This window comes from Colletotrichum phormii (genome assembly GCF_030913505.1).
Source record: "Colletotrichum phormii strain CBS 102054 chromosome Unknown BDP81scaffold_26, whole genome shotgun sequence".
NCBI classification, from domain to species: Eukaryota; Fungi; Ascomycota; class Sordariomycetes; order Glomerellales; family Glomerellaceae; genus Colletotrichum; species Colletotrichum phormii.
Genome location: NW_026851468.1, coordinates 632,437 through 648,265, shown reverse-complemented (window position 1 = coordinate 648,265; position 15,829 = coordinate 632,437). Strand labels below are relative to the sequence as shown.

The following is a 15,829-nucleotide window of genomic DNA, read 5'->3' as shown; positions in this document are numbered from 1 at the left end:
AGGGCTTGAAAATAGAATAATCGTCGTATTCACCTTTGATGAGGAGTGCCTGATGTATTTGAGAAGGTGAGCAGTGAATATTCACTGGATGAATCACAGGTGAGGTGTGAAGATGTGTGTCACATGCGGATGTCTTGAAGGAAAGCGTGGTGTATTATGACCTCAGGTGGTTTCTTTCTACCTTGATGCCTCTTATGGTCAAGATGTTCTGTAGAAACATGTACTCAGCAGACCGCCGTTCTTTGATCGGATTCTTCCTCCTCATGCCATCCGAACCAAGCCCTATCAGTCTTGCAATGGCATCTGTATAGCATCATTATTTCAAACTCCTCGGACGCCTTGTTTTATACCCAACTTGTCCAGCACTCCCATCTCATTCCAACCCAGTCTCCTTCCACCACTTAAACCGATAACACACAAGCCTCGCATCAACCTCCTTCTCAAACCTCTCCCTCCACCCCTCAGGCATCTCCCCATGGAACCTCACAACCTCCAACCCCTTCAACGCCGCCAACACCCCAAAGAACTCATCGTGCTTCTTCTCCGTCAACTTGGCCTCCCACACTTTGGGGTTCGGCGGCCCCGGCCTCGGCTCCCAATCCACAACAAGCTCCGTGAGGTCCTTCGCCCGCCGCGCCACCTCGGCGAATATGGCCAGCCACCGGTTCCAGTTGGGGTACTCCATGGCGATGAGGACGTACAGCCGGCGCAGGCGCTCGAAGCGCAGGGTCCCGTGGACGGCGAAGCCGATGCGCCGGTCGCCGTAGCCGTGGGAGTGCACGCGCATAATGGCGTCGGCGTGGACGGGCTGGTGGAGCTCACGATAGACGCGTTTGCATGTTAGCATGAGCGGCGGCAGGGGTTTCTTGTATTCCCCTTGCTCGAAGTAGACGTGCAGCGGCCGGACTGTGTCGCCAAAGTCATCGTGGTCGAACGGCAGGTAGTACTCGTAGATTTTCTCTCTGATTTCCCATGGGAGGCTGAATAGGCCCGAGCCATTCTGTTCCAAGGTTTCGCTCATGATGATTATGTGTGTATGGTTGTATGCATGTGATGGTTCTATCGTCATGTTAGATCGGGTAAATCGGAAGGATCGGGAGTCAGCGGCTGGGCGGAAGGGTGGCCCACATACATTCTTTATTGGTTTCCATGAATAATAAGCTGTGGCGTTTGATGATTAAGGCCGCAATTGACTTTCTTCAGGTTTCTCTACAATTGACTGGAAATCTGGTTCTTCAAATGCAAATGTCTGCCTGATACCACGCCGCTGCTGCCTGCGCGTTGGTGCATGTTGTTTCTGCGGGAACGTCTCACGACGTCGGCCAGCGGGGTTTAGCCCCGCTTCCGGCTGTTTAGACCGAAAACACGCGCTTCTTCGGTTTTAAGGTGCTGACAAGCGGGGTTCCCACCTTCGGCCCCGTCGGCCGCCCTCCGGTGCGGGTCTCCCGGTTGTTGCCCCGTCCAGGTCCCTCGCGGTTTCCCTCTTCGTCCACCGAGAGGCGGATGAGACGCACCTGCCTTGGAAAATGGAAAGCACTCTGGCAAATTTCATAGATTGTGCCGATGAAGTACCAGGTCACATCGGTGTGAGCTTGCAAGAGTGGTGACTTTTGATTTCCTACACAACATTACATCAAAGAACACCCTCCAGCACAATGTCTCCCCTCCCTGGCGGCCCCAACTTCATCTCCTCCACAGCCTTAACCCACTCCTCCATCGTATTCACATTCGTCAACCACCACTCACACCCAGCCGGCGCATCAACCATCAACCCGTCAAGCTCCCTCGCCGTCTCCTCAGGCCGCGGATGCCCTCGCGCAACCCGCTCCGCCAAACGCGACAGCGCAGGCGGCGCCCAAATCGCCAGCAGCGGCTCGCATACCCCCTCCGCGGTACGGAAACACGTCACGGGCACGGCGTCGCGCTTGACGAACAGGTGGAAGAAGGCTTCCGCTGGGATCAGAGGGTAATCGCACGCCAACACGACCCAGTACGCCCACGCGTCGTAGCGGTATGCTGCGAGGAGTCCTGCGGCGGGGCCGCCGGCAACAGAGTACTTTGCGTCTGCGTTTGCGGGGTGGTAGTCGCGTAGAATCTGTATCCTGGGTGTTGATGGTGTCTTGCAGTCTTCACTCCCGGGGGACTGGTCCGCGGGAGTGGTCGCAGCCTGTGCCAGCAATTCGTCGAGAAACTCATCTGTCTCGGAGTCCTGCGCCAGCGAGATGAAGATCGTCTGCGGCTCCGGGAAGATGGTGCGTAGTAGTTGCAGCTGCCGCCGGTACAGGGGTGTTCCGTCGGGCATCCGGAGGAGCTGTTTGGGTGTGCCCATCCGCGTCGACTTGCCGCCCGCCAACAGGAGTGGCCTCATAGCCGGTAGTCCCATGGTTTTGAGTATTTGATGACTGTCTCGCTTGATGATCTACCCGAAAGGTTGGGAACCAACTGTTGGTTTTGAGTTCTTCTGCCAGAGGTGATTTGATGCTGTTCACAGGGACCACGAATGAAGTGGGAACGGATACACGGCATATAGCTTGAGGGGATACCTTTAGTGAGTAAGCCACGTCTGAACGCTTTTACATCGTGTGCGACACGATGTTGTTCCCGAGCGTCATGATTACGGCATGACGCAGCTGGGGCTAGTGTAACAATCGACAAAGAACCGATCTACCCGTTGATCTATCCGCCTTCTATCCGCCCAGGCGTTTCCCGTCTGGGCGCCATGCATATCATCTAGCCCAACCTCTCCATATCCTCCGCCCCCAGGTTCCATTGTGCCATGGGGGAAGAGGGCTTCACTTTATCCCCTGTCTTACCCTTCTCTCCAAATCCTTCCGTTGTGGAACATCATCAATAGGACCACCAATCATCACAGCATCAGCACCAACGTCCCATCGTATCATTCGATGAGTGTCTCCAGGATGCCATTGGTCTCGAAACGAAACAACCTCCCCCCTCAACCTCAACCACCACAACCACAGCCACCACCCCGTGGATCATCATCAATCCGAACTTCAATCCGCGACTTCTCCTCACAATGGTTCCTCATTCCCCAAGGAACAGCAATAACAGCAACAGTCCTCCACCAACTAGACTACCGCTTCCCAGGCCTCACAACAATAGCCTACATCTTCTGGGCAGCCTCCATCCTCCTCCTACTACTGATGCTAACCCTCTACGCCGCCCGCCTAACCCTCTACCCAACACCCACCATCCGCGCCCTCAAACACGACGACGCAGAACTCGCAGGCCTGGCCAGCATCTCCATAACTTTCACCTCCGTAACCCAAACAGCCTCCCTCGCCCTCGCCCCCAGCTCCCGCGGGCCCTGGAGCGCAACAGTCCACATCCTATGGTGGATCTCCTTCGCCCTCGCAACAACAACCATCCTCATCCTCCCCTTCATCTTCATCAAAGTCTACCCACCAGGCGTAGCCCACCTCTCCCCCTCCACCCAGCTAGCAGTCACAGCAGCGCTCACAGCCGCAGCAGCAGGCGGGACCCTCTGCACGTCCGCAGCAAACCTCACCAGCGCCCAACAGGTCCCCATTATCGTCGTATCCTACCTCCTCGTCGGCATGGGCCTGCCCCTGGCTTTCGCGCTAGACGTGTTATTCTGGGCGCGGCTGCTGGGAAACTACGAACCTCCCAAGGAGAAGGCCTTTCAGGACATGATCCTCTGCGGACCGTGGGGTCAGGCGAGTTACGCGCTGCAGATACTGGGACAGGCTGTCATCGGCGGCAGCTTCGCTTCGTACACGGGTAATGGCGCCCTTCTCTCCGCGGATGCCGCTGCCGCTCCGGTGGGCTACGCGAGTATCTTTGCCGGTCTCGTGGCCTGGGGTCTGGGGACGTACTGGTGGCTCTTTGCCATCCTGGGCGTCTTGCGCGCCTTTTTTGAAGGGGGATGGAAGCCGAATCGGATCCCGTATACTCTTGCTGGATGGGCCATGGTTTTCCCGTGGGTGAGTTTTTGCCCCAGCGTTTTCCTTTGAGTCGGCTTTAGAGGGGACTGCTAATCTTGCAGGGCGTCTACACTAATGCGGCACTTCAGTTGGGTAAGATTTTCGGATCCCGAGCCTTCAAGGTGTGGTCTACCTGTTTGGCCGTCATGTTGGTCCTGATATGGCTTTGGAATGTCGGCTTGACAATGAAGATGCTTTTCGATAAGTGTAAAGCTAAAAGACTCGTGCTGGCCTCTGCATAACGAAATAAGTTCGTATTCCAAACTAAGAACCTCAAGAACTGTGCACTCGGGGTTGAGCGTGACAGTCACGACATGGCCATGGGTTAGGTGTTTGCCGTGCTTTAGAACCCAAGTCCTCAGCCTCGCTCCTTGCGCATGCTATCATGAGCCACGAAATTCCTTATTGGCCTCTCAGACGTAGTCTCAGAATATTCCATCACCAAGAAACTTTCTGTCAAAGATTCAACAACTTGCCCATGGCATCAATCACTTCCTTCAAATATTTCCTTGCCTGTTTCGCAAACAAGACGATGAATCTAGGCTCCAGAATCATTGCCTATACCCAACGGCATCATCATATTGTCATCTCCGCCCCCAAAGCCTACCAAAACCAAGGCAATGGAACGCAATCCGAAACACGTCACTACCCTAGATTGACGTCGACAATTTATCAAAGGAGCCTTCGTGGCGTTGGTAACTCAACTGCCATTCTGCGACAGCCTCATCGGCACTGACCGTCTAAGAGACACGTGAGAAACTTATGTCATCGCGGGACCATTAGAGACCTTTTGCGGCAAATGCCGCCGCATTATTACCATTTACACCAGTTCATTTGTAACCAACACAGAGCGACACCACGTAAGGGCAATATTGCTTGTTCTCTGCAAAGGAAACCTTTTTGTTGACCTTGTGTATGACTGGAGCAAAAGTAGACATTCGCAACTCTTTTAGCATGCAAATGCAAGAGCCAAACGAACAGCATGCCGCAAGTATAAAGGAATACCAAATCTTCCCTCCCTATAGACTCCGAATTACCCCTCGTCCCACGTGCCGAGCCTAAACTCCGTCAAGGTAGCAAGAATCACAGACCCAGAACTTTCCCAAATCAAATTAGGGGTATGATGCTGTCCATCTATAGCGCGGAAACCTCGAATTAACGCCTTTCAAGTGACCCCCTTATTGCTGTGCTTGCATGTTCGTTGTGTGGTGTTGTCGTCAAATTTCAAAATAGGAAAACCGCTGTGCGGGTGTGTACCAAGGTGTGTTGGTGTGTTGTCAAGTTTCAAACGAACCCTTTAGGGTAGTGCAGCAACGCTGCCCGCCAGTAGTGCGTAGTTGGCGAGCTTGAGAGACAAGACTCGCGATCGAGGGTAATCGGGGCTTATAATCATGCGACCGTCCTTGTTGAATCCAACCTCGCCAAATGACTCGCTTAGCTGCTCAAACTTTGCGTTCGGCCGGACTCGATTTAGCTCTGTCAGGATGTTGTCGCTCCAGACTCCGGAACACCAGCCGTCTCTCAGGACAAAGTATGGATTCAAGGGAGGGACGGGAGAGTCTGGCACTAGTTAGCAAGGGGGGAATCTAGAAGATGCGAGACATGACTTACCCAAGTCCACGAAGCGAATCCGCAGGTAGTCCAAGGCCTTGAGAGTCGACATTGAGTGAATGCCTGCCAACACAAGCATCTCGAAAGAGTGGATGAAATTCATGTCCTGAATACCGCTGCCAGAATCATGGAACTGCGGTACAGGGCGACAGCAGTTCTTGACCGTCAGATCAATCGTCTTGAGGCGTGTCGTTCTCGAATCCGATCTAATCGCCGCCATGTTGAAGAAGTTCTTGCAAACGCGACCGGTGTAGGCCAGATGCTCTAGCGCCGGAGTTGCCTCGGCCAGCTTTGTGCAGAAGTGAACCTGGTTGGAAACCTTCATGTAAAACGGAGGGCACGTGAGCTCTCGACGGTAGTCGCTTTCGAGGCACAGGTTGAGGTAAGTGAGATTTGTGGGAAGTTTAGGTAGAATGCTGGCCATGCTCAGGTAACTCTTAGACTTGGGCTTGCTGTAGGAGCCATGCCACTCGTTGAGGTTTGGAAGAGCTGCTAGGAAGGCTGAGAAATCCGAGTCTTCGCGCATCAAGTTCCACTGGCCTTTGGTGACCAAGGTGCGAACCGAATGCAGGGTCGGCAGATGCCAGCCAGCGGGCCGCTTATGCCAACTGTGCTGTACCTTTGGTGCCTTCTTTCTTTCGCCTCCCTCGATGGTCAGAACGCACACGTCAGGTAGGGCCATCGAAACAAAGGTGAAGGCTTCATCGAGACTGCAGTTGTTGGCGGGGAGAGTATAGGTCGCATTTGTCAATCCGTCCATTGTGACCGTGGGAAGAGCAAGAGTAGTGCTCAACGCCAACGGACCGTACTTGGGCTGGAAGACTGGGAACCAAATCTCAATGTGCTTGACGTAGTGCCGGAGATGGTTGTGTTCGCTAAAGTACATCATGGCCAGCTCTAGCGATTCGATGGTGGCTTTTATCTTGATGTGACGATACAGACGCTCCTGAATCAGGATTCTCCAGACGGGACTGACGAGAGCAAGCTCCGACAACTCTCTGCGTCGCGAATGACGAAGTGCGGTTCCCCAACTCTTGGTCACGCTCTGCATGCCCACCGAGCTCTTGGAGTTTGTGGATACTCGGTATCCGAAAAGGTGATCGAGGATGCATTCGTGAATCTCGGCTGGCAAGTCATTCAGATTCAGGGAGGGCGTGACCTCGGGGGTCTCGAGAGTATAGGAAGGAGTGGTGATGCCCGGGCCTCCATAGGCATCGATGTCGTCGGCCATCGGAGTGCAGCAATCCGAGTTCCGTTGATCGGGGTGTAAGAAGGGCGTGCTGCTTGGACGTGTCGGGGGCACGAATTCATTGCTCTTTGCCTGCTCGAGAGGTGGGCTTGATGGGCCGGGGGATACTGGGTTGGATGAGGTGTTCAGTATGGTTGAAAGGATGGAAGCAGAGGCTGTCATAATCGAGGTCAACTCTTCAGTGACGTTGGCGTTGGCATGGTAGTCGTCTCGCGACTGTCGCTTATCGATACCGGAGGGGTCTCGGTCTCGGGGGACGTTGTTCGCGACGTCGGCGTCGTCGTCGGTTGAAGGAAAGGACTGTTCGACGCAAACGGACATGGTCGTCGGGGCGGAGAGGAGGATTCTTTGGATCGAAAAACTAAGATTTTCGGAGAAGGGGGAGGATTGAAGCCGTTCCTAGATCATGGCCAGACGGTATCCAAGGGGGAGAGGACGGGGAGCGGCGGCGGCGGCGGCGGCGATAGCGGAATTGCTGATCAAGCGGAGGGAAAAAAGGCGAAGGGAGATTGGCTCTGGACTGCTTTGACGATGGTGGGGGAAATGAATGTCCCAATTATTCAGAGACCCTGGATAACCCAGACCGGGGGGGTCACAACAATGCTGAGCAGCTGTTTTGGTCGGCTGGCGGCCGTATTCGTCAGGTTGGTCCCAGTGGAAAGTAGCGCTGCGCTGGGGTCTCTTCGCTTCGCCCAAGCCACTTTACGCGGTCGGTCGCGTGCGCAGCGGCAGGGAAATGGCCCAATGAGTGGAAGCGCCGATAAGAAGGACGGCGGCGGGAGGGGAGGAGACGAGGAGAGGAGGGAGGGGGTGGAGGCCAAGGCGGAGGGAGAAAGTTGTATGGCTAGGTATCCGGAGTAGATGGTGAGAGGGCGAAAGGTATGATACCGGATGGAGTGATTGGTGGCAGACAGTACGGAGGCTTAGTCGGATGGGTCGAAAGAATGGAAGTGTCGACTATTGGGCGATTGAGAATGCGAGCCCGAGAGATGATGATTTGGAGAAGAGAGAGAGCCCAGGAACACACGGCGATGGAGGAAGAGGGAACAGTGTTCGTAGGTGTTCCGTAGAGGTGGATTGCGGCAGAAGTCGAGGAGAAGCCGTCGTCGTAAGAGGTCACCTTGCAAGACAAAGAGAACAACAAAACTAAGAGGAGGCAAAGGTAGAGGCAGAAACCGGATGTGGATGTGGAAAGGGTTGTTGGATGTTCAATGCTGTGTCTGGAAATGAAACGGGTACCGGACATTTGGAAAATGGTCGAGCGGACGGGAAGCGCAAGGCAAAGGGAACTTGGGAAGGAAAGGGCTGCGCTGCGTCCCGGTCTGCGCCTGCGCCTGTGTTCTGCGTTAGGTGAGGCAGCGGTGGTGCGGGAGCGGTGCGCCGGGTTGCGGGTACCGGTGTGGCACGGTAAGCCTGTAAGGTGAGGGTGCGGGCTACCTAGACGGTCAGGTAAAGGGAAAAAGGGGAGGCGACCCCGACTGCGGCTTGTTGTTTATGCCACCAAGGTACTCCGTAAAAGTAAGGTAATTACTTCAGTCTGTCTGTTGATGCGTTGGTGAGGCAGGAGAACTGGCGACGGGGGTGGCGTGATTGGCTTCGTGTTTCCGCAGTGGGCAGGCAGTGAGGTGTGGCACAAGATTGGACGGACAGAATGTGGCAACGACTCCGTGATGAGGTCAATAAACTGACGAAATATCTGACTGAGTCTTTTTGAGAGGAGAGTATGTGGTATGTACCAAAAGGTCAAGAGGGCGAGGAAATTACAGCCAATATTGAAGTGGTCTGCTTATGATGGACGGATACTCATTCCGCAAGTTATATTTATTGGCCGAAAAGAGGGGAAAGTAACATCAACAAGGCGACTTTTTCAAGGAAGCATGACAGGACAAAAAAACATGACGGCACAGAAGGATACACGGAACGGCAGTCGGTAGCTTATTTTTCATTCATCCAGCTACCTTATTCTACCACTCTGGGCCAGAGTTTCCAATGAATGCATGGATAATTACCTGTTGAACCTAACAAGGTAAGTTGACCTTTTGAGTTCAAATCCGTACCAAGTACGTAGTATATGTGAGGTGCAAGACGGCTGGTTGCAATGGTAACATAAGGCTGGGCCAAGGAATGAGGGAAAACTCTTTCCTCCTTCGCTGCATTTCTCCTTAATTCTTCTTCATTTGCCAGCACCTCGGCGACAGTTGCAGCAGTAAACAATCCTTCAAGGCCAAGAATGTACACAATCTCAACCTGAGTCTAATCAAGGTCCCCCACCCTGATGCACATCTCCCGGCATGCGGATACAAAACCACACGAATGTCCCGTTTGGCTGGCTCACTTGACACTCACTACCTTCACGGTACGTTCAACGTCAGCGCGCATTGCAGCCTAGAACGTCAGAGTCAAGACTCACTGCCCACCTCGTGGATGAGACGTGCACAGCCGTCCTTGCATGACGAGCTCCGAGAGCAGAGTCAGTCCCATCGCATCACCTTCTGGGTTGCAAAATCGGAGTGTAAATTACCTTGTGCCACTTTCTCGAGGTGTCTTATCGGCCGACTTTATCGCTTCGCCTTATCGCACAATCCTGGCTTATCGGAACGCTGCCAGTCACATGGTCGGGGGTCCACTCGCACAATGCCCGATGGCTTACATCAGCACTTGCATTGAACTCTAGCAGCGGAAAGACCGACGCAATAACAACGTCAAGCCATACATCCCACCTTTGAGCGATGTATGAATTTCGAATCTAACAACGGACTGTGGCTTCATCACGTCATTGGAACTTGCTTCATTGCTCACGATAGCATGTATCCAGATGTTGGACTTCCAGCCTCCTATATCTCATGAAATTCATTGGCCTGGATTCAAGGCATAGCTACTGCTGGCTACGCCTGATCCCAGAGTAGTCGATATGCGCCGTGTAGCCAAAGATGCTAACGGCATAAAGACGACGAGAAATTCGTCCACAAGGCCCAGACCAAGGTTCAGTATCACGATGAAACACCTCCAATTGAGTTGCTCGGGTAGGCTTCGCCAACCTTCTACCGTTTCAACTTGTTCTACAGCAAGCATGGCTGCTGCAACTACCAACCTATTTTTGCGAGTACAAGGTCACGCGGGACAGTTGAGTCAACTCGAGGGGTCGCCAGAGTTTAACCTTGAATCAATGTCATGACAGCGTTTGGTTGTAAGCTTGCCGCTGAGGGTTTGTCCCAGTCGACTGGCTGACCAAGCAATCCATCTCGCAGATAATCGCATTCCGAGTCGTGGCCAAGGGCATACTTTCTGATATTTATCAGACCGGATCCGGACCGAGTCAGATTGACAGCTATTCTCGGCAAGACCACCGACCTCAGGAATGCTGCGAGAATGGAACAAGGAATCAACAAAGCAAACCAAACCGCTCCAAATTATACTAGGCAGAATGGGAGGGAGACGCCTCTTTATCATTACCGCTGAGCCTCGGACTGACTCTTGCAGGCTTGGCTGCAACGCCCAAGCATTCGGAATTTGGAATCAGCCTCGAGCAATGCCAAGTCTGGACTCCAAGCGTGCCTGAGTCGAACATTGTCCCAGGCGCGGATTTTGCATTTCGCATTCTTGATTGATCACCATCTCGGCGTAAACGCCCAGCAAAGTCTAACAATGCTATTGAAACGACACGTGTTGAGCCGTCGCAAGATTTAGCCGACGTCCTCATGCCAACCGCTTCTAGAGCCTCTCGTTCGGATCACAGATCGCCCTGAGATGAAGTATCAGACCCTGCATTCCGGAATGTGGAGGGTAGCACGTGTCTCGACTCTTTTAATAGCAAAAGACAAATTGACTTTCCACGGCGCGCGGCGGATGAGCCCAACCCAGGGATGCGGTGTCGTGGGGCTCTGCCCGATGGGGGAGAGCCGAGAGATGGATGGCCACACCCGCGCGGCCGGGCTGGCGGCGGGCAACGGAGATGACATGGTCTCGAACTTGCAGCGGAAGCAGCTTGTTTACCGGCAAACTGCAAAAGGCATGACAACCGGCGAGGCCTTTGGCGGCGGCTCCGAGCTATCGCCATATTCACGCATCGATATCGAATCACAAACATGATCTACAGTATATGCAAACATCGAATTGCGTAATTCGCTGCACTCTGACACCAGTACAGTGGAAATACGCCCTTACTGCGGCACCAAACGTCGGATGTGCGGTACGAGCTGCTTGTGTCCCCAGAATTCGGTAACGTGTCTCGTACTCGAACGCGCACGCAGTGGTTCACTCCGAGGTTTTGTCAGCGGGATGTCAATAAGCGAGGTGCAATAAGTAATGGAACCATCCCCGAGAGCGACGTCCAAAAAGTCTTGGCGGTGTTCGAGCAGGGGAGTATCAGCATGCCTTTTCAACATCTCGAGACGAACAAGCGGGAAAGACGCGCCAATTCCGGGACAAGACAACCTAATGATGGAAGTCCGATGACGACTGATGCGGTTTGAGTATGTTCTTGTTGAAACCTGCCAGGGCGTCGGGAAACCCGCGCTGGTGACCACCACCCTCATACAGGCGGAAAACACTCGCACCACAGACCGGCCCCGACAATGATGGTCTCGAATGTACCTGCGACAAGCGAAAGAGAGATGTATGGACCATCTGGTACATCGGATTGTAGCCAAGTTGCGGCGTTCATTCGATATTGCTTGCGGCTCTGGAGAATTCCATCTAGGAATGGGCCAGCTGACAACTTGGAGCCCTCCGTTGGGGATCGACAGGCACACACACTCAACTGGGGCTGGCTGCAAGCCTGGCCAAGGAAGTTTGAAAGACGAGGTCGAGATTTCAAGATTTCCGAGGCGCTGAACAATGCAGGTAGTCTATCCATCGCCGGTGTCCGGAAGATGAGAAGCGGCGCCCTTTTCATCGGAGGCGGCGGAACGTCTACGTATCCGTGTCCGCACATACGCCGCGGCTCATCCTCGTGGGCTGAATGACTGGTCCAACTTCCAGCAATAACATTTCCCGGATTCCAGATTACCTTATTTCGGGTCTGGGATGTCATGGCGGATACGATGAGCTCACAAAGAACGGACCCGAGTCTAGAAGCAATCGATAAATTCGATATCGTCGAAGCGAGGAGACGAGCGAGCGATGTTTGTCTGCAGAGTCGCTTCGTGACGGGGGATGAGCCCCTCCTCGAATTTCCAAGCTCACGGCGGCGGCGGGCGGTCGAAGTGGACTGACCGAGGAGGAGGGAGGGGGGTTCATCGAATATCGCTTACCAACACCAGCAGGCCGAAAGGTCCTGAGCCTCGCAGCAGTTTGGCGCTTGTTGGTGGTTTGTCCCACCAGCGCATCGAAGCCAAAGTCGAGCACAACCGCAGGTCCACCCTGACCTGTCAAGAGTCGAGCAGACTACCACGGTTCACAGACAGGCTGAGGAACAATCAGCAAATGCATGCCTGGTGTGCCTGTCGTACCTGTCTACTGCCTGTCATTCAGTTCGATACGGGGCAAATAGGTTGGATGTCAGCCGTACTTTGTTATCATGGGATGGGATGGCGGCGCGCAGGGGACCACGGGCGGCTGTCGAAGCAGCATTCGTCACCTCATCCGTCTTCCACGGCGTCTCCATGCGGCGGCCCCTGTTCGGCCGGGGCTTCCCAGGCCAACCACGACTTGGGCAAATCTAGGACGGGCCTCATCCCTGCATGTCTCGAGACGCACGACTTGTCAAGGGCCGTCGATGTTTCATCCATTGTCATGTCCAAGTCTTCAGCCAATCAGAAATGGATATGTCCTCCACGCCACGCCGTTTCAAAGCTCCCGATTGGGTCGTCACTTTTTCTGCTCGACGACATCCTCGTCGATGGCTTCGCCCATGGCCCACGCTGCACGCACCACGCCCTCTCTGCCTTGGTGGGGGGAGCAGTTGAACCCCCTTTCAGCCGCGCAAAAAAATCAGCCCTTCGCCTCCATCGTGGGTCTTGTCTTTGTACAACACCCATGGACCATGGCATAATTATTGCTATCTATTAATCTATCTCAATCACGGTACCCTCACCGCTGGGAACCTCTCGGTCACTATCCTGTCTGCAGCTTTGCCCGGTTCTGGCATCCATCGGCTCGGTTAAGACTCATTAGCAGGGACGTGCCAGTCATGCTCTAGGGCTGGCAACATGTGGAAGGTATCCAAGTATTCGTATAGTGAGGCCTGGGCATTGTGAGAATAACATTGAACATCCAAGGGATTATCACAATGGCATATTCGGGTCTGACAAGGCGATCAACCGATGCGATGCAAGTGAGGTTTGCACAAGTGGCTAGCTACTGATGCAGCGGGGCCAAGCCTGTCATTACTCACGCACATCGTCTTCGTCTTTAGGCCGACGTCGGTTGGTATTCCTCCCACATGGCGTGGTACCGCCAAACAATCCACGGGATCCAAACGGACGGGAAACGAAGCTGAAGCGCGCCGTCGTCAGTTGTACGGTGAAAAGGAAGAAAGGATGCGTACAGCGAGCAAAATGTCAGGCTGCGGACTGCCCTCCCGCATCCCGAGAAGGCCGTATCGCTGCATCTTCAGCAGGTAGACTGCCCAACACTAGGTGGACCGACCTGCCTGCCTCCTAGGAAGGGGCTGTTTTGAGTCTGACTGGTTTCCAATCGCACGCAGAAAAGGCTTGGCTGTTAGACAAACCATACAATGTACAACCACGGGCAGGCAACGCTGCAGCAGTACAGCCGTTATGTGCGACTCCGAAGTACGCGGATACAACGTTGAGCAACTCAGCCTTGGCCTTGCATAATGCTCCTACGCATGCACAATTACGCAGGCTCATGTCCGCTAGCAAGCCACCGCTATTCGTACGAACCTGGGACCCATGAGCCCCAAGAGCGCATGGGGAGATCGCTCCATTCCGAGATGGGAGGCTCCCGAGATTGAACAAACGTGCGCGGCCTTTTTAGCTCCTCTCTCGTGCGACATACCTAGCCTAAAAGATTGGCAACGCTGTCGACGCACGCCAGATTACGAAAGACGTGCGGGAAATCATTAGAGGGTGTGGACGGTGCTTTGTCGAGCTAAACTCCAAGGGGAATATCTCTCGTCTGAGTCGTCTCTCAATGAGACTCAATCTGCTCATCCTCCCAAAGCGGGGACAATTGTTCGAACTTTGAACCACCAACAGGCACTGCGAGTCTGAGACGAGCCTCCCGAACGAACTATGAATGCCACGATGGGTGTCAGAGTTCATCGCAGCCGGGCCTCCAGATTAAGTGCTGGATGCTCTATTGACCCGAGTTGGCAACGGCGGATAGAGTTGGAGCCGTCATGCGGATCGTGCGGCCAGCCCGCCGCTCTCACTTTCGCCTCATTTCGGGGCGGCGGGGGTGGTTTGACCTTAATCGGTCCAGCGAACGGCTCTGCCCCGGCCGACGATCTCCTTGCGGCTCGAAATGAAGTCGAAGTCGGAAGTTTACGCACGGCAAAGTTAATTCCACTACAGAACTACTACCGCGGTACCCAGCGTGCCAGAGTACTTTGTAAAGGAATGCATCGAGTACTTCAGCCTCGGTGGTGGTCGTCCAGGGGGCTTTGCTGACTTGCCATTCGGTCTGGCCGCATTAACGTCGAAAATAGGGTAGAAGGCGGAGCAACCTTGCCGATCGGCTCTAAGCAAGGAACCTTGCAACATCTAGGAGCTGGATATTCTACCAGCCGGCGTCCAATTGATGAATTGTCTCGAGACTGTAGTGCAAGACATTCAACATCAAAGTGTCGAACACGAATCGATGCCACGACCCATGGAGATGTTGCGGGCAGAGCACGAATATTGTGTCACTTGACATTACCACTTACAGATACCTGCAGTATTCGTGCCGTCGACGACAACAACACGAGACTCGCTGCATGCAATCCTACCTAGCTAAGCCTTGTCGCTTGCTTGGCCCCTGGGGGAGTCTCGAAGACGAGCGACTCTGCACGACGGGAGATGGCCTTGGCACGTTCCCTCTGAGCTTCTTTTTTGGGTTTCTGCGACGAGAGATCGTCAAGATTTCCCACCGAATGCTGCGCTGCACTGGGCTGGGGAAAGGAAGATGTCTGACAGATGGGGGTGCAGTGGTGGCAGCAGCATCAGCAGGGGGGAAGAGATGTCTGAGGCCGAGGGGCAGATGGTGGTGTTTGCGACTCGGACGACGACGACGACGATGGCCGGCCTGGGCTTGCTCTTCTGGTCCGTTCTCCGCATTGCCCTTTCGAATCCCACGGCATGCCAAAACGATGCCACAGACGTCCGTCAATCTCCCGCGACAATCCCAAGTCTAACCCCAGGCTTGGGGAGAGGGAGGGGGGAAGCAAGAAGGGGAGGAGGGCACGGTTTCAACGGTTTCGAGAGCTAGGGCGACAGGTCCGCCTCGAGAGTCGCATTCGACCAAACGTCGCTGAAGAGACGGCGGCGTTGAAGTTGTTTACGTTTCTGCATGACGCCCAATTCTTTGACGCGGCATGTACTGATCTGGACCAGCTTTGCTTCTTGGTGCATTGAGTGGTAATATCTACAAGTCTATTGTCGACGGTGGCTAAGCAGGGCCAAGATGCACATGTTGTGTTACATTGTCGTCGTCGATTAGCCAGTCGGCGTCTGTTATTTGTGGAGGGGGAACGAGGGAAAGCATCACGGCGCATGGCATTTACACTTACACCGTGCTGGCCGAGCCGCAAGTCACGAGGAGGGGGGGGGGGGGGGGGGAGGTATTAACTTGGGTTATGCTCACGTCAAGATCGGGGCCTCCGTGCATCGCCCTGACGCCCCCCGTCCCGTGCCAAGTTGCCTTGGAGGAGATGGATTTAAGGTAGATTTGCTACTGCTCAGTTGTACCGTTACCCGTGTACGGATGAGAGGGAAAGCAAGAAAGGAAGAAAAACACATGGGAGGTCAGGGATGCCAGGAAAGAGGGGACGACAGACGGCAGTCGGTAGTGACAGCGGCGACATCGTCATGATGGTTGACGAGATTAAAAAAGCTTCAGCCAC

The 15,829-nt window shown here is 54.2% G+C and overlaps 6 protein-coding genes across 6 annotated transcripts; 1 reads left to right on the top strand and 5 right to left on the bottom strand.

Annotated features, from left to right (window-relative positions):
- Positions 1–104: 104 nt before the first annotated feature.
- BDP81DRAFT_438627 (uncharacterized protein) lies at positions 105–1,249 on the bottom strand. The gene is made up of 2 exons (XM_060591334.1): positions 1,133–1,249; positions 105–1,059 (listed from the first exon to the last, which is right to left on the bottom strand). Exon 2 carries the CDS (start codon positions 1,019–1,021, stop codon positions 374–376), a length of 648 nt encoding a protein of 215 aa, XP_060440079.1. The 5' UTR covers positions 1,022–1,059; positions 1,133–1,249; the 3' UTR covers positions 105–373.
- Positions 1,250–1,443: 194 nt separating this feature from the next.
- On the bottom strand, positions 1,444–2,771 carry BDP81DRAFT_438626 (molybdenum cofactor biosynthesis protein C). Its single transcript, XM_060591333.1, has one exon. The coding sequence runs from the start codon at positions 2,381–2,383 to the stop codon at positions 1,634–1,636; it is 750 nt and encodes a 249-aa protein (XP_060440078.1). The 5' UTR covers positions 2,384–2,771; the 3' UTR covers positions 1,444–1,633.
- A 9-nt stretch (positions 2,772–2,780) lies between these two features.
- Positions 2,781–4,490, top strand: BDP81DRAFT_116188 (voltage-dependent anion channel). The gene is made up of 2 exons (XM_060581542.1): positions 2,781–3,962; positions 4,025–4,490. Exons 1-2 carry the CDS (start codon positions 2,904–2,906, stop codon positions 4,202–4,204), a joined length of 1,239 nt encoding a protein of 412 aa, XP_060440077.1. The 5' UTR covers positions 2,781–2,903; the 3' UTR covers positions 4,205–4,490.
- A 769-nt stretch (positions 4,491–5,259) lies between these two features.
- BDP81DRAFT_399032 (uncharacterized protein) lies at positions 5,260–7,143 on the bottom strand (the record flags this gene model as incomplete). The annotated part of the gene is made up of 2 exons (XM_060588534.1): positions 5,260–5,522; positions 5,574–7,143. 2 exons carry the CDS (start codon positions 7,141–7,143, stop codon positions 5,260–5,262), a joined length of 1,833 nt encoding a protein of 610 aa, XP_060440076.1.
- A 2,369-nt stretch (positions 7,144–9,512) lies between these two features.
- On the bottom strand, positions 9,513–10,449 carry BDP81DRAFT_438623 (uncharacterized protein). The gene has a single exon (XM_060591332.1). The coding sequence runs from the start codon at positions 10,270–10,272 to the stop codon at positions 9,952–9,954; it is 321 nt and encodes a 106-aa protein (XP_060440075.1). The 5' UTR covers positions 10,273–10,449; the 3' UTR covers positions 9,513–9,951.
- Positions 10,450–11,098: 649 nt separating this feature from the next.
- On the bottom strand, positions 11,099–12,083 carry BDP81DRAFT_438622 (uncharacterized protein). The gene has a single exon (XM_060591331.1). It carries the CDS (start codon positions 11,852–11,854, stop codon positions 11,354–11,356), a length of 501 nt encoding a protein of 166 aa, XP_060440074.1. The 5' UTR covers positions 11,855–12,083; the 3' UTR covers positions 11,099–11,353.
- Positions 12,084–15,829: the final 3,746 nt, after the last annotated feature.

Coding starts and splice junctions, on each gene's coding strand:
- BDP81DRAFT_438627 (XM_060591334.1), bottom strand. CDS start 1,021: ATGAGCGAAACCTTGGAACAGAATGGCTCGGGCCTATTCAGCCTCCCA.
- BDP81DRAFT_438626 (XM_060591333.1), bottom strand. CDS start 2,383: ATGGGACTACCGGCTATGAGGCCACTCCTGTTGGCGGGCGGCAAGTCG.
- BDP81DRAFT_116188 (XM_060581542.1), top strand. CDS start 2,904: ATGAGTGTCTCCAGGATGCCATTGGTCTCGAAACGAAACAACCTCCCC. Junction 3,963..4,024: donor GGGCCATGGTTTTCCCGTGG/GTGAGTTTTTGC, acceptor CTAATCTTGCAG/GGCGTCTACACTAATGCGGC.
- BDP81DRAFT_438623 (XM_060591332.1), bottom strand. CDS start 10,272: ATGATAAAGAGGCGTCTCCCTCCCATTCTGCCTAGTATAATTTGGAGC.
- BDP81DRAFT_438622 (XM_060591331.1), bottom strand. CDS start 11,854: ATGACATCCCAGACCCGAAATAAGGTAATCTGGAATCCGGGAAATGTT.